This window comes from Eublepharis macularius, chromosome 12 (assembly GCF_028583425.1).
Source record: "Eublepharis macularius isolate TG4126 chromosome 12, MPM_Emac_v1.0, whole genome shotgun sequence".
NCBI lineage: Eukaryota > Metazoa > Chordata > Lepidosauria > Squamata > Eublepharidae > Eublepharis > Eublepharis macularius.
The window spans coordinates 68,918,255-68,941,170 of NC_072801.1; the positions used below are offsets into that span (position 1 = coordinate 68,918,255).

General features: G+C 44.4%; 1 protein-coding gene across 1 annotated transcript in view; it reads left to right on the plus strand.

Annotated features, from left to right (window-relative positions):
* ADCY4 (adenylate cyclase 4) overlaps nt 1-22,916 on the plus strand; it is a 53,714-nt gene that overhangs the window by 25,126 nt on the left and 5,672 nt on the right. The window contains exons 13-25 of the mRNA XM_054995426.1: nt 214-300; nt 1,224-1,293; nt 3,239-3,336; nt 3,423-3,507; nt 5,378-5,515; nt 7,499-7,606; nt 7,722-7,906; nt 12,204-12,288; nt 13,444-13,602; nt 15,370-15,516; nt 16,493-16,600; nt 20,552-20,666; nt 22,103-22,227. Of these exons, the coding sequence (XP_054851401.1) occupies nt 214-300; nt 1,224-1,293; nt 3,239-3,336; nt 3,423-3,507; nt 5,378-5,515; nt 7,499-7,606; nt 7,722-7,906; nt 12,204-12,288; nt 13,444-13,602; nt 15,370-15,516; nt 16,493-16,600; nt 20,552-20,666; nt 22,103-22,227 (1,510 nt within the window). The remainder of the gene's footprint in view (nt 1-213; nt 301-1,223; nt 1,294-3,238; nt 3,337-3,422; nt 3,508-5,377; nt 5,516-7,498; nt 7,607-7,721; nt 7,907-12,203; nt 12,289-13,443; nt 13,603-15,369; nt 15,517-16,492; nt 16,601-20,551; nt 20,667-22,102; nt 22,228-22,916) is intronic.

Genomic DNA, 22,916 nt, shown 5'->3' on the forward strand with positions numbered 1-22,916 from the left:
CTCTCATGTTGGCAGTGGACAGCTTTATGGCACAATGCCTCAACTTTCTGAGCGTTTGGATCAAGCATTTTCCTAAGCTTCTATTTCCTTCTGGGCCAAAAGTGATTCTGTCTTGCCCTTAGAGGTGAGACTTGCACGTTCAGTTAGGCTTCTCCTGGTCACTGTACAATTCCTGTTTGTTTTGTTGAGTTTCTTCTCTTGATTGTGTTTCAGGGGTCGTGTCCCTAAAAGCCCAGATGAAGATTTGGAAGGCGTGGATGAGAAGTTCTTCCAACTGATTGAACAACTTAATTCACAAAAGTGGGTTCTTAGATCAAAAAGGATGTGGGGGGTGGGGGGAGCAGGAAGGAGGTGGGGGAGAAAGAGGGAGGGAGTAGAAGGAAGGAAGGAAAGTAGAGACATGGGATAAAAGGGAGAAGAAAGCAGAGATAGGATGCTCAGAGATTGCAGAGGAAGGACCTGCCATATCTTCAATATGAAGAATGTTGGTGGGCATGGCTTGGGCTTGCTAACTCTAATAGCTACTTATCATAGTGGTTAAATGGTTGGGATGTGAATCAGCACTCTGCTGGTTCGAATCCCTCTACTGCCATGAAATCAGCAGGTGGTCTTGGGTAAGCCACTTCTCTCAGCCCCAGCTCCTTAGCTGTATTGTGGGGATAATACTAACGTTGACTTTGTTCACTGCTCTGAGTGGGCCACTGATCTGTCTGGAAGAGTGGTATATAAACACAGTTATTATTTTATCATTAACACTGGGTTAGGAAATTCCTGAAGATTTGGAGGCAGAGACTATAGTGGATGTGATGTTATAGAGTCCACCCTTAGAAACCGCCATTTTCTCCAGGGGAAGTGATCTATGTAGTCTCGAGATACTTGTGATTCTGGAAGAACTACGCCCCCCCCCCCTGGACGTTGGCAAGCTTAGCATGGCTTGTCGTGTCTCAGTATTCTGGAAGTGTGAAAATCTGCATACTTCAACATCCCTTCTGGGAATGAAGTAAATGGGGAAGGGGCAATCGGAAAGAACAGTGTGAAGGGCCCAACCCAGAAAGCAGTGGCAGGTGGAGGTGAATGTCTTCTGTATTTCCTGTGAATTTGTGAGTTGTGAGGAATGCCTGGGCTAATGGGACCCTTTTTTTCAAGGGGAATGGTTGAAAGCAGATGGAAATAGAGTGCAGAGCCAAACTTCTCCTTTCTTGTTCTCCCCATCCCCTTTGTAGACAGTGGAAGAAATCTGAAGATTTGAACCGCATCACGTTGTACTTCAAGGAGCGATCCCTCGAGAAGGAGGTGACCCACAGAGGACTGGGTTGGGGGTGTTTATTTTTGCAAATTGAAATGTTCTTGCTTAGAGTCCCTTTGAGATCAGTTAGACTTTCTCCAGTGGGAGCCTGCTTAGGTTTGAGGGCTGAATTCACCTGGATAACTTTTGGACATTCAGTACAACCAGGGACACTGGCAACAGTTTGCTAAGGCGATCACTAAGGTGATCTGAGGTGACCACTTCACCAAGAATGATAAGGATCAACCACATGATTTCTCTTCTTCCTTTAGTATTGCTGAATGTCCCAATTCAAATCTCCAAATCTCAGTTCATGCAGGGCCGTTTCCAGATGGCTTACCTGCCTCTGGAACGTTGCACCATATTGCGGGGAAAATGCGAAAAATCGTGTTTTCTCGCGCGAGTTTTGTGTGACGTCGCGTGACGTCGTGCAAAATTCGTGCAAGAAAACGCGATATTTTGCATTTTCCCCACAAGATGGCGCAACGTTCCGGAGGCAGGTAAGCCATCTGGAAATGGCCCAGGCTGGATATCTCTTCTGTACTCTGTATGCATTTCATGGCATTGGCCCTGGGAAAGGGAAGGCTCTCTCATTCTTTGTCACATTTGGGGGATTGATCCATTAAACTTATTATTCAATTTGGAAGGACAACATAAGAAATCTCTTGAGAAGTCAACCTTAAATGAAATGAAGCAATTAAGAAATCAATTGAACTTGTTACAAGTTGAAGAAATGCAGAAGAAACTAAGCTTCATGAAGCAGAAACTTTTTGAACACACAAATAAACCAGGTCGCTTATTGTTTAAGGAAGGAAGCTGAAAAAAGGAGGATTGCAGCAGTTAAAAAGTCTGATGAAATAACATATATAGAAAAAAAAATTAAAAAATTATGATCCAGTTTGTGATTTAAGTGAGATGTTGGGTTGAAATGGACGGAAGAAAGGCCTATCTCCTAACCAAGGCATCTGATAAAAAAACCTCCATATTGAGATGCAATATACCTTGGAGAATCAGAACCAATAGCAGAAGATTCCATAAAGCACCTTCAAGGCCTCCACTGGGCACAAAATGCTGGACTTTGGGGCTCCCTTTTGATCTATCCCCTGAAGGCAATGCTTCTATGGAAAAATTAAAAACAGAAAATGTATAAATGAAAGTAAAAGAGTAGATAACGCGAAACAAACACACTCCCTGCCCAGCCAACCTCAGCCATGCCAACTAGGTCAGAATTTCTGTAGATGAGAGATCTTACACGAGGATGCTCAAGTGAGGAGAGATGCAATGTTAGCCTGGAAACAGAGCAGAAGGCTTTGTCACTTTCCTCTCTCTACCAAGAGCCAGGAGATTGCTCCGTGGAGGGTTTGTTAATTTCCTCTTTCCCGGTCTCCTCCCTGAAGGCTGTGTTAATTTCAGCTCCCGGTTGGGGGAGGCAAAGAAGAAATAAACCCTCCCAGGAGCGATCTCCCAGCTCTGTGTAGAGAAGTGAAAGTGATGAAGCCTTCTGCTCTGTTGTTTACCTTTCCCGGTTAACACTGTGTCTCTCTTCACTCGAGTATCCTCGTGTAAGATGTCTCGTCTATAGAGACTCTTATTTGTTTCATAGCGTTTCTCCAAAAATCTCTAGGTGGTATACATGGGGTCATCCTCCACTGATCTCTCTTGCTTTTTTATCCCATCCTTCCTCCAAAATACATGAGGTGGGGAAGGTGCATGGATCTCCTCTCTTCTATCTTCACAAGAACCCTGTGAGGTAGACTCATATGAGAAAGAGTGGCTGGCCCAGGGCCACCGAGTGAGTTTCATGACATAGTGAAGATTTGAATGTTGATTGGCAGGAATGAGGGCGGGGGAGCTGGACCCACAATAACCAGGATGAGATGCACCCAGCGTTTGGCCCCTGCGGTCAGAGTTTCTCACAGTGACCACCTTTTCTTTTTCTGCTACTCTCCCCAGTACCGACTCTCGGCACTTCCGTCTTTCAACTACTACACGGCTTGCACCTTCCTGGTTTTTGTTTCCAACTTCCTCATCCAGATCCTCGTGGCCTACAAGTAAGGAAGACTTTGTGTGTGGTTTGTGGTCATTTAAGAATGCAAATACATGCACACCTAGTGCCCAGCCTTTTCTTTCCCTTTAGGACAGTTGCGTTGGGGGTCTCCTATGGAATTTCGTTCTTCCTCTTCATCCTCCTCCTCCTCACCTGCTTTGCTGGCCACCTGGCAGTAAGTCAGCTCATGTTTTCTCTCCATGTCAGCAACTTCCTCTCACATTGTGGCCATGCCTGTGGAGAAACTTTGTGGCTGCAAAGCCGAGATGGCTGGGTCACCGCTGCAGGAAACCTCTTTGGGCCTCTGTTAATAGGAGATATTTGTGTAAAGGGAAGCGAAAATGCTTCATCTTAACAGTTTTCTCCTGGTGAGGCTCTGAGATGGGAATTAATGTCCCCCTCCTAAAAGACAATCAGCCGAGGCAAAGAGACAAGTGGCGGTGTGTGTGTGTGTGTGTGTGTGTGTGTGTGTGTTTAAGGTAAGGTCAGTGAGGGTTCAATCCCTCTTTCTTACCTAGACAGGCTGTGCTTTAAATTTCTCAAAACTCCTGTTTTATATTAGTAGAAAAGAGCAAGAGAACAGTGGCATCTATAAGACTAACAAAATTTGTGCTAGGGTATGAGCTTTTGTGAGTCACACCTCACTTATACTGAAGAAGTGAGCTGTGACTCACGAAAGTTTATACCTTACCACAAATTTTGTTAGTCTTATAAGTGCTACTGGACTCTTGATCTTTTCTACTGCTGCAGACAGACTAACACGGCTACCCATTTTGATCTGTTTTATATTATTATTTATATTCAGGGCTCATTTTGAGGGGGAACGTGCAGGAATGCAGTTTCGGCAATTCCCCAACGAAGTCGCATGTCAGGTAGCCCCACCCACCTGACTCTCAGCCATTTTGGGCCCATTTCGGCCTGGATTGGGGTCGAAATGGCCCGGATTGGGCCTCTGACAGGTGGTGGATCACTTTCCTGCTCAGCAGTGGCCCGATCCTGACCATTTTGAGCCTCTTTTTGGCCATTTTCAGCCCCTTTTTGCCATTTTGGGCCCAATTTCGGCACTGAATAGCGAGGATTGGGTCCAAAACAGCCAGGATAGGTGATGTCAGGGGGTGTGGCATATGCAAATCAGTTATGCCAATGACACATTTCTGGTGATGTCAAGGGGCGTGGCATATGCTAATTAGTTATGCTAATGAGCTATGCTAATGAGTTCCTCCAGCTCATTTTCTACGAAATGACCCCTGTTTGTATTATTATGATTATACTGCCTAATTATTGTGAGTGAGTCTGTGGTTTTGCCTAAAGTGACTCCTGATTGAAACCTTTGCCCTTGGAGCTTCTTGCCACTTGGGAATGCATAACAATTGTCATGGCTCTGTTTGGAGTATTTACTACCACAATGTCTCTATGAGTCTCTCTACACCAGACATCTTACACGGGAATGCTTAAGTGACTTACTTTCTGTGTGGTCTTATCAGGGCCAGATCTAGGGTAGCCAGTGCCCAGGGAAACCCAAGTCTGTGCTCTCGGCGCTGCGTGACATCATCACGCAGGGGCAGAGCATGCCACCAGCGGAGTGGTGGCAGCACAGGTGGCTGGGAGTCTGCCCGTGCCATTCACCTGCCCCGCTGAGGGTGTGGCCGGCTTGCTACGCACTCCCTATCCTGCAGGGCAGGTGAATGTTGTGGGTGGCTGCTCAGCCATCCGCACTGCCACTGGCACGCTCCCGGGGGCTGGCAGCTGCACCTGGTGCCCCCTCTTTAGCGGCACTGGGGGCAGACTACCCCCCTGCCCCTCGTTGATCCAGCCCTGGGTCTTATATACAAGTGTACTCTGTCTCCCTAGCAGTGCATGTGTATCCACAGTGGGAGAACAAGTGTAAGATCTTTCACTTGAGCATCCCCATCCCTCTCTTGTGTAGAGAGACTCTCTGTCTAAGATGTAAGAGCAGCTACTCATAAAAAGACATCAATGCTGATAATGATAATTGAGCTGACTCAGGTGCCTCTTTCTCTTTCTTCACTCCTTGTCTGCATCAGAAGTGCTTCCTGAAGGGTCCAAAGGCCCTCTACTGGGTGCCGTCCATCTCCGCTGCAGTTTGCACCCAGCCGTGGCTCCGTGTCTCCCTGGGCATCGTCACGATCCTTGTTGTCCTCACCATGGCGGTGCTGAATTTGGTAGGTCGTGGAATTGGGGTAGAAAGAATTGGGGCTGGGAAGAGAGAACGACAGTGTTTGGATCTTCGAGGGCGGTGTGGGAATTGCTATGAGGCCATCTGGACTGTCTATGGAAAGAGATTCTGGCCTGGCAAGTAGGAGAATGGGGAGGGAAGTTGGGAGGTAATACTCTTTGGGATGCAGGCTGAAAAATAAAAGCACTGTGGCCAGTAGAAGAGCATCCACGTGGAATGTAGAATGTCCCAGGTTCAGTCTCTGGAATCTCCAGTTTAAAAGAAGATCAGGCACTGAGGACTTTAAAAGACGACTACATGAGATGCTGGAGAGCGGCTGCTAATCAAAGCAGACAATATTGACTTGGATGGACCAAAAGTCCAGTTCAGTATACGGCAGCTTCGCATGTTCACCTTATTGAAAATAGAATAGATTTGGCATTCATGTTCAATGTGGGGAGGGCTGGTCTCTACTCCCCCACCCCCACACACTTTCAGTGACGGCTGAAATGCTTTCTAGTGAGCCCCAAGTCTGATGGCTGTTGTTCTGGATTAATTATCCCACATGGAAGATCTATCCATCCATTATCAGAATCAAACGGAAGAGATTTTCAGGAATGGCGTCATTTCAGGCTGCAGATCAGGGTGGAGTGAAGGGGGATAAATTTTTACAAAGTTCTATCAACAGATCAAAAAAATTATTCCTCTACATAGGAGAAAAAAAAATCTCTTAATAAGAGAGGTTCAATATAGCTTTCTTCCCCAAAGACTCTTTTTTCTATTTGCAAAGAGAGGGTTTTTTCACTCTTGTGAGAGCATTCAAACACGCAGCATACTCCACCTGCAGCCAGAAGTGTCCAGGAAAAGTTTTACCCCCTTGATTCAACTAGGTGTATGTACTAGCCTGGAGAGGGTCAAATCTATTGGGAGTATTTTGGGAGAGGTGGAGTTGGATGGACTTGAAATAGGAGATGACTGGCGGGTTTCTGAATTGGTGGGGGATGATACAATGCAACTGAGACACAGTAGATTCAGGACAGACATGAGCGGGTGGGGAAGAACTTTCAGTATTATTTGTTTATTATTAAGTGTGTAGTTTTCTCTCCCCGCAAGCAGGCTCAGGGCGGATCACATCAATTTAAAAAACACAAAAATAAACAGTTAAAAATGGGTAGCAGCGCACATTGCACAGTCCCGCATATAGTCATTATTAACTTATGGAATTTGCTGCCTCAAGATGCAGTAGCAGAAGGCTTAGATGGTTGTCAGTTTATGGAGTTCAAGTTACTCTGAACTCATCTCCCAGCCCCTTGCTGCAAGAAATCCAAGGTCTTGAGTCAAAAGGTTCTTTATTGAGAGATTACATTCATAGTACAAGTGTCCATAATTAGTCCAAAGGCATCAAAGCTTCCGGCTGACCATGAAGCTTTGTTGAGAATGACTTGTTAGATACAAAAGGCAATATATCAAACCGTCCCTCAGAATTCTCCCCCACTGCCCGGCTACAGTCGGAGCCTGGGAACGCGGGAGATCCTCCTCCAAGGACGATGCCTAGTTCTAGTAATAAGGCCTTCCTGTTTCCCTGGGAACACAGCTGGCTGTCTGCGAACCTGTGGGCAGAAAAACACTGGAAAAACACAGCATGAGAAAGCATCTGAATACAACATGGAGTCACTATGGATAGCAGGCCTGACAATGGTGTTAAAAGAGAACCGGACAAATTTGCAAAGGGTAGGACTGTCCATGGCAATGAACCATCATAGTGAAATAGAACCTCCATGCTCAGAGGCAGTATGCCAATAAATATCAGGTGCTGGAAGTGAAGCAAATGGGGAGGGTGCTTATCTTCATGTTCTCTGCTAGTAGACAACCCACAGGAGTGTGGCTGGCCACTTCTGGAGACCTGGTCCAGCATGGATTCTATATGGTTCTATTTGTTCCCCCAAACACAATCTCTTCTAAAACTCTCTCTCTTGTTGCAAATCTTCAGTTCTTCATGCCAGATCCCTGGTGCTCCTCGCAACGGCAAAATTCCACCACAGTGGTCATGTATGTCAAACAAGAGTTTATTCAGATGAACTCTCTCTTCAGCGTGCCAGTAAGTATGCCAGGAGGAATTTCTTTGGCATTCTTTGTCATGTGCTTAGGATGTATGGGTTTCTTTAACTGCCCGTCTCTTGCCTTTTTCTGGCCTGGTTGTCTTCTCCTCCCAGTATTACATCTACTGCTGCATCTTGGGATTCCTCTCGTGTTCTCTCTTCCTGCACATGAACTTTGAGCTCAAGCTCACGATGTTGACCCTCTGCCTCGTGGTATACAACGTGCTGTTCCTTCACACCCATTCGTGGCTCTCCGACTGCTATGTCTCACGTCTGTACCCCAACCAAACAGCCCTGAGGTAAGTAGCCCTCGAGGAATTCATAACCACCTTGAAGTAGCAGTAGCAGATGGCTTAGATGGCTTAGATGGCATCAGATAACAACAACAACATTTGATTTATATACCACCTTTCAGGACAACTTAATGCCCACTCAGAGTGGTTTACAAAGTATGTTATTAATAAAGATGGGCACAAAGTGAAATATGAACCAAAATTAAGCATGAACCAGGCCGACTCGTGGTTCGTGAACTTTAGGCTGGTTCATTTGGTTCGGATTTTTGTTCATCACTGCAGACAACCTGGTGCCAATCAATCGGTTTTCTAGGCAACAGGGGATGGACTTCCTGCAGACCTTCTGCTGAACCTGAAGTGACCTTCTGCTGATCCGAAAGTGATGATTTTCTGACCTGGATGTGACGTTTTCACGAACCAAATGAACCGGTTCACGAACCGGAGGCAGGTTCATGAAAGTTCATGGTTTGTGGTTCGTGAAATTTGACGAACCACGAACCACATGGTTCGGTTTTTTTCTGGTTCATGCCCATCTCTAGTTATCAGTATCCCCACAACAATCACCCTGTGAGGTGGGTGAGGCTGAGAGAGTTCCAAGAGAGCTGTGACTGACCCAAGGTCACCCAGCTGGCTTCAAGTGGAGGAGTGGGGAATCAAACCCAGTTCTCCAGATTTGAGTCCTGCCACTCTAAACCACTACACCAAACTGGCTCTCAACTGAGTGGTAAGGGAACTTCTGAGACTAGCCCAGGTTTGGGATTTTTCTTTGCTGATGGACCAACCTGTGTTTGATTGATTACAATAGAGCCATATTCAGCATTTACTTTAAGACACAAGAATATGCAAACTCATCTTGTTACCAGTCTGTGCCTGCCAGCCTTTCCCTCCCTTTCATGTGCAGTGTACCATGAAGGAAGTTGGGTTTAACACAGCTTCCTTGTTTAAAAACAACCTCCAATTACCCATGACAACCAAATGTAGGTGCCAGGGTTTACTGGACTTAGTCTCCTGTCAGAAGCCGGGATTCTCACTCACAGATGAGACAAAAGTCACACCTCTCTGGTCCATCCAGAAAATATAAATTACAGGCTCATGAAGACTCAGGTCACTCCAGGGTTGTGCAGGGAAGGGAACGGGGATTTAACCTGGGGTTAAAATCCCAGGCAGGCTTGCCCTACCCAGCTCTTCTAAAGGGTGGGCTGAGCTAGGGATTCCACCTCCTCTCTCCACCCCCTACCACCACCCCGGGGCCAGGGGAACAGACTTCCTTTGTATGCTCCTGGGGTGGCGTGATGATGTCATCATGTCCTCCAAGAGTGCTCCTGCGCTTCACAGAGGGCCGATTTGGGCCCCAAATGGGCTTGTTTGGGGCTCAAATTGGCCCGCTGCAAAATGCATGTGCAAGGAGTGACAAAAGGGAAAATGCTGCCCCCCGCTTCTGCTGGGAGGGTAAGGGGCCTGGCAACCCCAAGCTGAGCATACCTGGTTGTTGTTATCTTTAGGTGTCATTTAATCTTTCACTGGGGTTTGCTTTTTAGTATTTAAAATATGAATTGCGTCAGGATAACAGAAGAGAAATATTAAGAACATAAATTTCAGTTGTTTTCAGGTGTTTAGTACTTGCAGCACATCTCACTAATTTGGATTATGACAGATTGACAGAGGTCTGCTGGCCTCATATCATCAATGGGGGCCAACCTTCTCCTTTAAACTACTCAACCTCCACTTGGTTTTGCTATTCAAAATGGGGTTCCTAGCTTTGGCATTAGCAATGTTTTTAAAACAAAAACAAAGATGTGCCAGTGTTCCCGATGTTTAGTGCCTTGAGGACCCAGCCTGCAGCTTAAAAGAAATATTGATACCGTGGAAAGAGGTATGAGCACTGCATAGTGGTGTGTACCCCTAGAAAACACCCCCCCCCCCGGTTATAAGCATTTTAAATGGCATGTTTTTAAAAGCATGTTTTCCCCTTTACAATGATAATAGCCAAGTACAGACCCTGGTTTTAAATAGGACACATACTAGATCCACTATCTTGCACAGGCACACTGAGGCAGAATAAGCCAGAAATGTGCACTTTGTAGAATGAATGGGATCCGTGATCTTTGCTTTGTCTGAGATTAAGCATGGTTTAAACTGCTTTAGAATCCTGTCTGGTGTGTGTGTTTGTATGGGGTGGGGTAGAGGGACTCGCTATGGGTTAACCTGGGTGCCTACGTTCCTACATTGCAAATAACTCAAGTTCTTTTTTAGAATAATCATGCATGAGAGTGGGAAAAGGCAAGATCAAAACCCATAGATGAGGCTGGCAAAAGCTCACCTCGAGAACCACATCAGTTTAAGACTGGGATGATTTGACATCTGTATGTAGACTTGGAGTGCTAAAAGACCCTAAAAGAAAGACCCTTCTTCTATTTTAAGGACATGCCCTCCAAACTCTAGTGAACTTTACTGCCAATTTATTCAGGACAGTAGTCAATATGGAATTCACTACTGCTAGATTGATTTGAGATCAATTCATGTAAAATTGGTCTAGTGATAACTATTAGCCATAATAATAAGTAAAGGTAAAGTTGTCCCCTGTGCAAGCACCAAGTCATTACTGACCCATGGGGGGACGTTGCATCACAACGTTTTCTTGGCAGACTTTTATTACGGAGTGGTTTGCCATTGCCTTCCCCAGTCAGCTACACTTTACCCCCAGGAACCTGGGTACTCATTTTATCGACCTCAGAAGGTTGGAAGGCTGAGTCAAGCTTGAGCTGGCTACCTGAACCCAGCTTCTGCCACGATCGAACTCAGGTCGTGAGCAAAGCTTGGGCTGCAGTACTGCAGCTTACCACTCTGTGCCACAGGGCTCTTGCTAGCCATAATAATAACTGTGTGCTTATATACTACCCTTTTGGACAGAGTAGTGCCCTAATCAAAGTAGTGAACAAAATCAGTGTTATTATCCCCACAATGCAGGTAGGGACCTGGGACTGAGAGGAGTTGCTTACCCAAACCACCTGCAGAGCTCCTGGCAATAGTGGGAGTTGAACCAGCAGAGTGCTGATTTGCAGTCTGACCACTTAATGCCTCACTCAGAGTGGCAAACAAGACCAGTGTTATTATTATCCCCACAATACAGCCGGGGAGCTTGAGCTGAGAGGAGTGGCTTCCCCAAGGCCACTTGCTGAGCTCATGGCAATAGTGGGATTCAAACCAGCAGAATGCTGATCCACAGCCTAACCACTTAACCACTATGCTACAGCATACTGAATGAAAACTCCATGATTTCAGGCAGTATTTCTCTAGAGAAACAATAGTGTTAGGAGGGCAACTGCCTTCATGCCCTGTTTGTGGGCTGCCAAAAGGCATATGTGTAGCCACAGTGGGAAACAAGATGGTCGCCTACATTCACCTTTAATGGCATAATCCATAAAGGTTCTTCTCACGTTCTATTTATTGCTTCAAAGAAAAGAGGGACCCTCTTTTGTTAGCAGGCACGGTGTCATAGCAATTAGGGTTCAAAGTAGAACCCAGGAAACTAGGTTCAAATCCTCTGTCTTGGAGTACGCTGGGTGTTGTTGGGCCAGTCATGTTCTCTAAGCGTACCTGATTTCACAGGGCTGTCATAAGGAGAAAATGGTGGAAGGAAACCATGTACGCTACACTGAGTTTCTTCAAGGAAAGGCAGGATAAAAATAGGAGAGACTAGTTGCTACTCTACTGTTTTCACACTGCTGCCTAGGTGTTTCCCTGTCCACATTACACATTACGGTGACCTGTAATTGTTTCGTCGGCAATATCTTATCTAGGATCAGTTTCTGAAACAGGATGTGTTAAGTAAGCTAACCGTATGAGTTTCCTTTTAAAAAAAGTTTAATTATAGAACATCTGCATTGCAATTCCAGGCAGAGTTGCTAAATGAAATGTGCCTCGACTGGCTTTTTCACAGTGGGACTTATAAAATATCTTCTTGCTCAAACACATTTGTCAGTCGTTAAAGACAAGGAGGCATTTATGAGGAATGACGATATGCCCACACATGAGCAACACTTTTAAAAGGCGTCTGTATAATATGGGCTTTTGGATTAGAGGTGAAGGTTTATCTTCCATGAGTCTTGGAGCAAGTATGCTGAGGCCAAAGTATTCAGTGGCTCTAGTAGGAAACTCTCTTTTGGCCGTGGTAGGCAATTTCAAGGATGAATGTGGCTGATTGCATAATTAGCAAATTGTTTGCATAATTTGCAAATTGGAATTTATGTTGAAGATTCTGGTAGAGGAGAAAATTCTCTTTTCCTTAATTCCCCATCTGTAGGCCTGGAGTGCTGAAAGAGCCCAAGACGATGGGAGCCATCTCCTTCTTTGTCTTCTTCTTCACGCTTTTGGCTCTAGCCAGGCAGGTAAATTGGTTTTCAGTTCTGTGACCGGTGCTGCTAACAAAAAGGCCCTGTGTTAGTTTAAGAACCAGATTTCCTTCCTTGGCAGTTTGAAAGCTTTCTACTTTGATATTCAGCTGCAGCATACCTGGGAACACCAGTTACATTTTGTAGATTTAATAATAAAATAAAAAAACACCTTAAAAAAAAGAAAAGGAACTTCTATAATTATTCTCCTTGAACTAACTTTTTGGACTTTGGGGTAAATTATTACTCAGGGAAGATCTTTCTTTCTTTCTTTCTTTCTTTCTTTCTTTCTTTCTTTCTTTCTTTCTTTCTTTCTTTCTTTCTTTCTTTCTTTCTTTCTTTCTTTCTTTCTTTCTTTCTTTCTTTCTTTCGTTCGTTCGTTCGTTCGTTCGTTCGTTCGTTCGTTCGTTCGTTCGTTCGTTCGTTCATTCGTTCTATTAATGATGCACTGTTTTGTACCTCTGAACAATTGCGGAGAATATAATGTACAGGATGCATTTTGGATGCTCTAAGTACCCCACACTGAAGCTGCAAGTAGTTTTCGCTGAGCCAAAGCAAAGTCTAAAATCACACACACCAGTATGCAAACTTTCAAGTTCTCAAGAACTCTTCATCAGGCTGGGTGTCAAAAGTGTGTGTCTGTAGAGGAGCAGATGTTTCCGGTCCTGATCTTAAGAGCTTTAGTCTGCATCCCGTCTAGAATGTCAGGCAGATTTGAATAAAGTAGCTCTGGGTACAGGAGGTACAACTTCCACCTTTTGCTTTTCAGAAAAAGGAGGAAAAAATTCATCCTCCAACTGAAAATATATATATTTTTATAAAGTAGTTGATAATGTATCTCTTTAGCACTGAACACAGATCCCTTCAAGGGCTGAGAACAGTGGAATCATGTAATAGTTATTATATTAAACAACTAGAAACTAATGCATCAGGTGAAAAGTCAATTGAAGCTAAATTAAGGGAAAATTGGCATCAGGTGAAGAGTCAATTGAAGCTAAATTGAAAACAGTGAACTAATGTAACAATGATCATATTATAACAACTGGAGATTAATGTATTCGGTGAAGAGTCAATTGAAGCTAAATTGGGAAATATGAGCCAGTAATGGGAGGGAGAAGAAATGGGAATTATTGTTATCCTCCTCCTTCTCAGAATGAGTATTACTGCCGCCTGGATTTCCTCTGGAAAAAAAAGTTCAAGAAAGAGCGCGAGGAGATTGAAACAATGGAGAACCTCAACCGTGTCTTGCTGGAGAATGTGCTTCCAGCCCATGTAGCTCAGGAATTTGTTGGCCAGAACCGGCGCAATGAGGTGAGCCCTGAAGCTTAATGGTCCACTTTCTACCAAGCTTGTCAGGTCTTCCATTACAGCTATAGTGCGAGACCTCCCAGCAAACCTGCTCTTTGCCCATGTATACCTGAAATACTGCTGGGAGGAAGTTTGCATATGTGAAGGGAAATCAAGGACTAACATTTTTTATTGTTTAACCATAGAGTTTTTTGAAAATTCTAGAGTGTCCAGTGATATCATTTGCAGTTTTTACCAGAAATTATGTCAGCACAGTGACATCATGCCAGGCCTTTCCCCCTTTTTGATCCCTGCCAAATCTACTCTCTATCCCTGAAAATCCGGCATGATTTTCCCCACTCGTGGATCTTGCTTTGACAGAGGAAAGAAAAGGTTCTTGATGTCTGTGGCCCTTCCAACACTGTACTACTTTGTGATGCATTTAATAGAGAAGTACAGAATGCTTAGCCAGCTCAAAAACTCAGCACATTGGGAAACCTAGCACATCAAAGAGATTTCTGGTCAGTATACTGGCTTTCCAAAAACAGGGCACCCCCACCCTTAATCTGAGAAACCATTTAAGCATACAACTCCATCTCTCACACCGGTCCCTTATGTTTTACTGTAAGGATTGGGGGCATCCATGCCTTGCCCTCAGCAGTTTTCTTGTCCATTATGACCTCTTCTGCCCTATTCGGGGCTTGGGGAGTCTCAAAACTGGAGCAAGGAGTGGGTTAGCAGTACCTGGTTCCTCCTCTTCTCTGTTGGGTCTCTCCTGAGCAGCCTGAGGAGGGAGCTCAGCCATAGTCTCCTTGCTGCCATCCCAATAAGCTTGACAGCTGCTGGCCATGATTCCATTGGAACCTTTAACAGCTCAAACTGTGTGCTGTTTTTGCACCGTCCCTCCTTGTAGCTGATGTCCTGGCAGGCTTCCCTGTTGCTGACACACTGGGTTCCCAAGTGAGCTGCCAGGTAAGTCCGGGAGCAGCTCTGGCCCTGGGGGTAGGCCCACTCCTGGACATTTGTTCATTTATACCCCACTTTTTTCCCCAGTGGGACCGAGACCAGAAGTAGCTTACTATGTAATTCTCACCTCCAGTTTCTCCTCACAACAACAACCCTGTGTGGAAGATGAGGCTGAGAGAGAGTATGAGTGGGCCAGAGTCACCAAGCAGACAGGGATTCGAACTGGGTCTCCCAGATGCTAGTCCGATATGCTGACCACAACACCATGCTTCCCACTGTAATAATTGGTCTGTAAATGTAGAGAGCAAGCAAGTGTTACAGAAGCAGGTGCCCTGGGGCAATGCCGGGTCCAAAATTGGCATCAGCAGCCTTCAGTTTTAACTATTCAAATCTAACACCTTCAGTTTCAACCTTATTTTCAGCTCCTCCTTTCATCCTTCATCAGCCAGCAAAACTGGTTTCAAATCCAGCTCTGGCACAGGTGTTCCTTTGCAGGTACTTAAGACAGCTAAGTAGCCTTTGGGATGCAGTGTTTCTAATCAGTGACCAGCCATAACCAAGCTTAATGGCAAAACTGTGCACAATCCTAGAAAATGACTAGCAACAACATGTTTTATTCACTTGGTTTAATAGTTGAACGTTTTGCTTGGTTCCCATATTGAGACCTCCAACCTATGTGTGGGGAGGAGTCAGCTAGAAGTTCAAAAATAAAAAAAAAATAGCTCAATATTTAGAGTTTCAGAACTTGGACTTCCTCAGGATGGAGTTATAAGAGGAGTCAGAGGGACACAGTCCTGATAAACTCTCCCCCTTTTTTGCTAGCAGGATCTGTACCATCAGTCTTGTGAATGTGTCTGCGTTCTGTTTGCCTCCATCCCCGACTTCAAAGAGTTTTATTCTGAATCCAACGTCAACCGAGAAGGCCTGGAGTGCCTGCGGCTGCTCAATGAAATCATCGCTGACTTTGATGAGGTACTGAGATTCTGGGAGGCAGAGGCTATAACTCTGTACTCTGCTTCTAAGTCCTATCAGATGAGTTGGGAGGAGGCTGGAAGAAAGGACCTCCTTGGGCCAGTGCCATAGTTGAGTGATAAAGCATTCGCTCTGCAGGTAGAAGGTTCAATCCCCAGCATCTCTAGCTAAAAGGATCGGGTGATGGAAAAGACCTGTCTCTGAAACCCTGGAGAGTCACTGCTTATCTGAATAGCCAGTACTGACCTTGATGGATAGATGATATGATTCACTTTAAGGCGACATCATATTTTCATATGACCCAAGGATGGGATGAGCTGGAACCTGAGTCTGTGGTTGGATCCAGCCAGCTTTTATCCTTAATCTCACCCAGCTCTTCTCTTTGTTACAGGAAGGCACAACTGAGGCTGGCAGCTAGTGGGAGGTTTACCATAGGGAAGGTTTCACTGTTTTCAGTGATGCAATGGCACCACTTTTGGTTTAACCATAGAGTTTTGATCAAATGCTAGAGTTTCACCCCATGGGATGACATCACTTCTGGGTGGTGCTGGAAGTGATGTCATGGCATTGGCTGAATGCCAATCATTTCCCCCAGAATTCCCATTCCCCCCTCCCTTCTGCTGCTCATGTTAGCATCAGCAGGCAGAGCCAACGTGGGGCAGGAAATGTCCAGCAAAAGTGGGAGACGGCCTCCCAGTTTATGAGTAACTGGGTCTCCCCGGTCCACTCGCTCTGTGGCTCAGAAAGTCTTGAGGACAATTAACTGGAAACCAACCTAAACCTCCACATACAGAGGCAGCATATCTCAGTTTAGCAGATGCTGTCACAGGGCTGTCAGTCAAAATTGTGGCCTCTGACAATGGACTTAAACTGGAGACAAAATGCCTGGCTAGGTGTGAGCGGGGCTGGGTTTTTTTTTTTTTTACTTTATTATGCTGTTCTTATCGGCTGGTCTGTCTTGTTCTTATTTCAACAGCTGCTCTTGAAGCCCAAATTTAGTGGCGTGGAGAAGATCAAAACCATTGGCAGCACTTACATGGCGGCCACTGGCTTAAATGTGGCGGCTGGTCAGGACAGCCAACAGGTGATGCCTTCCTTTCTCTAGGAGATCCCTTCCCAATCCCAAAGTACCCTGTGGAACTAAGCTTCTGTCATTGTGATATGATTGGGAGCTTGTCTGTGGTTGCAGTGCTGGGTCGCTTCTGCTGGTGAAAATATGTTCCCTTCCCTACAGTCTGTTTGTGTTTGCAGAATACTTGCATTTTTGAACTATTTCAAGGGTCCACTTCTGTGAACTGTAGCACACAGTTTTCACAATTTAACAGTGAAATCCTAAGCAGAGTTACTCTGGTGTAAACCCATTAATTTCAACGGGCTTAGACTGGCATAACTCAGGATTTCACTGTAAGTCTCAAATTTGCGGGTAAAACTAAACCAGGAAGTAGGAGTGGTAGCTTCGTTTCTTGCTTGCTTTAAGATATGTCCTGATCCTGAATTGTTTCAATGGTGTGTGTGTGTGTGTGTATGTGTAAATAAATTTTATGGAAAAAAATTAAACTACAAATAAAAAGAACAAAAACAAAAAGAATAAAAACTAAAAAGAAAAAACAAAGAAAAAAGACCTTTAAAGAAATGTAAGGGCTAAGCTTCTGATTTTTTTCTGTGAGAGATGCAGTTTACACAATTCAACCTTATTCTATAGCTACACAAAAAAGACCTCTCCTATATATAATCTATTTTTTCTTTATCTTCAAAACCACATAGCCATTCATTTTTTTCCATCCTGCAAAAAAAGTTTATAAGGGGTTTCCTGTAAGCAGTAAATGTAGATAATATCTTTTCTCTAATCTGGGGTAGTTTATTTTTTTTAAAAGTGCTTTTCATGTCAAACTAATTCAAAAGAAACCAAGCCAGTCTTATTTCATCTGCCCAAATTGTGTGTTGAAAGTATCCAAAATCTAGAGTAGCTTAGTAACCCCTGATATAGACGAAGAAAAAAAAGCGGGGAGAGGGGAAGCTCAACCCAAAAAAGCAAGTAGGGTGAGAGGGTCAAGCTAGCACTACAAAGGTATAACAAAATTACAGATATTTATTGCAGAGAGTACACACAAAAAAATTTAAAAAATTAAAAGTTAAAGTCTGAATATCAGACTGCATAGTAAGTACATACGCAGTTGTAATATTTTGTACACAAGGGTGGATTGCCCAATGTGTACACTCTATAATAAATATATGTAATTTTGTTACACTTTTGTAGTGCTCGATAGACCTCTGATATAGAGCAATAACATACTTCAAAGAATATTTCCACAATGGTGATTTAATGAATGTCTCATCAAAGGAAAACAAGATACAGCAATTAGAGTTGCCAACCTCCAGGTGGGGCCTGGAGATTCCGTGGAATTACAACTAGAGATGGGCACAAACATGATGTTTGATGTTTGTTGCCATCCACAAACAGCTCCCTCCCCTCCCCTAACCCTACCTTCCCAGGCTTCACTTTCAAATCTCCAAAAGTTTCCCAAACCAGAATTGGTAACCCTACAGGGAGAATACTCTGGGCTCGGCCCAGTCAAGCCCCATAACCAGTGGGGTTGTAAAGCCTGTTCCTGGCCATCTTGGGAGCTTTCATCAGTGGGGCATGGAGAGTGAGGGTCAACAACATGATCACATCAATTACAGAAGACGACCTGGAAATGATGTTACCACGTAGCGTGACTCTCTAGAAATTTCCCCAATCTCTATGGTAAAGATCTAATAGGTTATCCTCCACTTCTGTAGACAATGCTGTCCTGCTTTCTCTCCTACAAGACATTAAATCTGTTACTCATCTTAATAACAGATTTTTAAAAAACCATCAAGCTTAGTATGTTCGGGAGAAGGCAAGAAAGTGTCCTCAAATGGCAACCTCCAACTCATAACTAGCTATCAGACGGGGGGGGGGGGGGAAACGCAAAGACAAATTCAAGTACAATTTAACAGAATCACTGTAAAATAGCTATATGTGTAGCTAAACATAGTGTGAGAGTGTGAAAATCTCCCTATCAGTCTTCTATCTCCTACCAACCAACTCCTCTGCTACCTCCCTCTCACACCATAGAAAGACTCCTCGCAAAGATGTAGTAAAAAAAGTCCCCAAACTCTCAAGCATGCCACAGAAGCTACTTTAAGATAACAGCCCACAACTAGTAAACAAGAAAGAAGAAAATAATAGAAGTTAAAAGAAGAATTAAGATTAAAATCAAGATAAATTAAAAGCACTCTTCACACAAAGCGCAAAACAACTCCGCCGCCTATGGCAAAGACCATAGAGATAGGGGAAATTTCTAGTCTGCCATGGATGCCAGCCGCAACCGGAAATGATGTTGCCAAATTTGCAATATCGTATTCCCCCCTTGTTTTCTCTCGCTGAAGGGGAGAAATAGGAAAGAAGGGTGTGTGGGAGGCTAGACGGTTCCTTGAAAGGGACTCTCTGTTCACTAGAAAACCCAGCAGGTTTTGCCCCTTCCCTTGCTAGTACCTCAACAGCCCCAGAATAGCAGAATCTGATATCTTCTGGTAAAGGATGTGGTTCCTTTACTAGTCAGTATTGTTCAGTGTCAGAAGCTAGTAGTTCGCTGGTGAACCGTTTTATAACCTTCCAATGCCGGGAGGTTCTTGTTGATGGTGGACAATACAGAAAGAAATGATGCTCTGCAAAAACAGGGTTACTATGCAACATAGGTTCAAAGAAGTCCGAGTAAAACAAGAGTAAAAGCTATGGGAGAAGTCAGAGTAAAACAACATTACCCCTCTTGATTTCTTTGGGCCAAGCTACACATGACGAATGACACTTGAACAGCAAGTGGATTGAGTGGAGGGCAAGTGAACAGGGATAAATACACTTGCTGTTCAAGTGTCATTCGTCATGTGTAGCTTGGCCCTTTAATGTGTTTGGGTTTGGTGTCCTTTCCTTATAGTTTGATCTCTGCTCTCAGTAGGTTTCTGTTTATCTGGATGTTTACAGGATGGTGCCTAGTGTTGACCATCTTTGCCTCCCCCCTCAATTTGCATAATTTATTCATTTTGATCTATCAGCTATTTCACCCACTGTTCCTCCAAGGATCTCCAGAAAGTGTACGCATTCTTCTTTCCTCCGTTTTATTATCACAGTGACACTCTGGAGTAAGTTAAACTGAGAGAGCAAGAGATTGTCTCATGGTCATTCAGTAGGCTTAATGATCGATTGAGGGTTTGAACCCGGTTACCCTGGTTTAAATCCAATACACTATCCATTTCACCATGCTGTTTCCTGGAATAGGCCTCCTTGTGAGTAAGAGGGGGGAATTAGCGGCAAAGAGGAAGGCTATGCAAGAGGGGTAATGACGGGATGTCTCCACCAGTATTTACGGGGTCCTCTCCTCAAGGTAGCAGACGAGACTTGGTGCTTTTAAGGTCAAAAAGTATTTTTATTTAAAGAGGAAAAACCAACATACACAAAAGAGGCAATTAAAAATGATTGGCACACCCACACACAGAGTCCTAGGAAGTTAATTAGAAATTGGAATAGAGTGAGGGGAGGGGAAGTATATTTACCAATCCAGGAGAGTAGAGTAGTCCACGGATGAAAGGAGCTTCAAACATCCAGTGTTCTTGGCCAGGAGAGAGTTTTAGGGAAGTGACCCTAAGGGAGCAGCGTTTGGATCCAGGAAGCGTGCACAGTTTGAATGGGGCAAGAGCCTAGCCAGCTTGGAATTCCCCCTGATGCAGACCAAGCTGCATTAATCTAGGGGCCCTGTGACCTTTTATATCACAGGCTTGTATTAAAGGTATATCAAACATAGCAAAGGTCAGGGCCGGCCACTTACAATGCCAGCTCTTCAGCCAGTTTATGTCAGTGTAGTGATGGTGTACAATGTTGTTTATGCAACTTTGCAATGGATGGATGGATGGATTCTTTTAGCTGTTTCCTTGGCATATATTGGTATGTCTTTTTAATTAATTTAATCCTTTATTGGTTTACACTGATGCATGCATTTGTGTCTGGTACCTACAGGATGTGGAAAGGAGCTACGCCCACTTGGGAACCATGGTGGAGTTTGCCATGGCTTTGGCAGCCAAACTTGACATTATCAACAAGCACTCTTTCAATAGTTTTAAGCTGCGTGTGGGTGAGTATGAGTAAGAACCAAATGTGAGCTGAGCAATCCCCGATTCAAACCTTCCTTTATCTATGAATGTCCAGTGACTGAGCTCTAGAAGCACATTTACTATCTACATGCTAGACGTACCTATTTCTTTCCAAGGTTCAGCACCGAAAAATACTATTCTTACAAGTTTAGCACATAGCCTAGCTGTGTACAGCACTGATTGGCTAGTGCCTGTGTGGCACTAAGGAACCTCTCACCCCTAATCTCCAGAGAAGCTGCAATATTTTAAAATTTTATATGTACAAGTGGGAACCTATAAGAAAAAAGTTGCAGATGGCTTTGGAGCCATCCTTGGAAGTTAAAGAGTGCTGCTCAGACAGTCCAAGCATATTTTCTGACCACCCACAGGTCACTGCAAAGTTAGATACCCACCCTTGCCACTATTATCTTGACTGAGAGCGAGTGCTGGGGTGCAGTTCTCAAAAAACTGTTGCCTCAGTGCTGACGCTCTTGCCTCTGATGTTACTTCATTTTTATTCTTATTTCCATTATTGATGACTTTCCAGAGCTGATCTTGTATCGAAATAAACTTGATTGATTGATGTTGATGGAAAATGGCCCCAAGGAAGCACCATTTGTTCCATTATGAAAACATGCATTGTCTTTATTGTAATATCATTAGACCTATGCTGCAGCCTCATTTGTGTACAGTTGTGACCGCTGCAGCTCCAAAAAAGACATTGGGGAGCTCGATGAAATGCAGACAAGGTCAACTGCGACAACTGAGGGGCTGGAGCACTTTTTCTGTGAGCATAGCATAGCATAGATGGCTTTGAAGGGGGGGAGGGTTAGTCAGATTCAAGGAGGAGAGGTCCATCAATGGATGCTAACCATAGTGATGAATGGGAACTTCTGTATTCAAAGGCAGCAAACCTCAGAAACCCAGTGCTAGGAGGCAATGTCAGGGGAAGGCCTTGGGCTCTGTGTCCTGTTTGTTGGCCCATTGTGGCATCTGGTTGGCCTCTATGTGAAATACGATGCTGGTCTAGATGAACCCATTGGTCTGATCACACAGGCTCTAATTATGTTCTTATTCGATACTAGTATATGTAAATTTTCCCAGAGAGGACTCAGCACCCCGAGTCTATTTTAGATGGTGAGCATTCATCCCACTTCCCTTGTGTGATGCTTGGACCGTCATGGCTTGAGAAATCCATACACAGAACTCCTGGAATGTCATCAAAACATACCCTCTGTTTATAGATGTAAATGCTGAGCGGTATCTCCATTCTTGGACACATTACTTGGGTTTGGGATTGAGAAGTCTACTGAAGTCTCTAAATGAACCTGTGTGTGTGTGTGTGTGTGTGTGTGTGTGTGTGTGTGTGTGTGTGTGTGTGTGGTGAAGGACAGGTCAATGATCAGTTGCCACATTGTTTCTCTCTCTTCATTTCGAGGTATCAACCATGGGCCGGTTGTGGCTGGAGTGATTGGGGCTCAGAAACCCCAATATGATATATGGGGGAACACGGTGAATGTGGCCAGCCGGATGGAAAGCACCGGGGTGCTGGGAAAGATACAGGTAGGGCCTTTAGAAACACATCTCTGGGCAGATGCACTGATTTCCATACCACATTTTCCTAGTATTTCCATTTCTGGACCCATTAATTGGATTTAAGATTAGTAAGTCTACAGAAATCTCTAAATGATAGAATCATAGAGTTGGAAGGGGCCATACAGACCATCTAGTCCAACCCCCTGCCCAGTGCAGGATCAGCTTAAAGCATCCCTATAGAAATGTAACACTGACTGGTATTTTTTTGTAAAAATGGGGAAGGAGGATAGTTCCATAAACATGATAGTTAAATGGAAGGACTGTTGCCTTTGTGGCTTACCGTGTGCTTCAATGAAGCCTTTCATTTAGCCATTACTGGGACGAGGATAGTGGAGTGGATGGCCTTTGGTCTGATGGGCTGGATGACTCTTCTTAATTACGGTTGCAGTAATTCTCTTGAACTTCTCCCCCCGCCCACATTCTTCCTTCCTATATCAATCTGGTGCTTGCTCAATTGAAATATTTTTACCCTGTCTCCTCTCCCTGAAAGGGACTCAAGGCATCTCTCAACAGGAGAATATCGGTTGCGGGTAGGGTTGCCAGGTTGAGACTGGCAATCAGCAGGAGGGTTGGGGGCAGAGATAACGGTGTAGAGGAGCATCACAAACGTGATGGCATCACTTTCAGGGACAATAAAGACGTGACAGTGGTCGCTG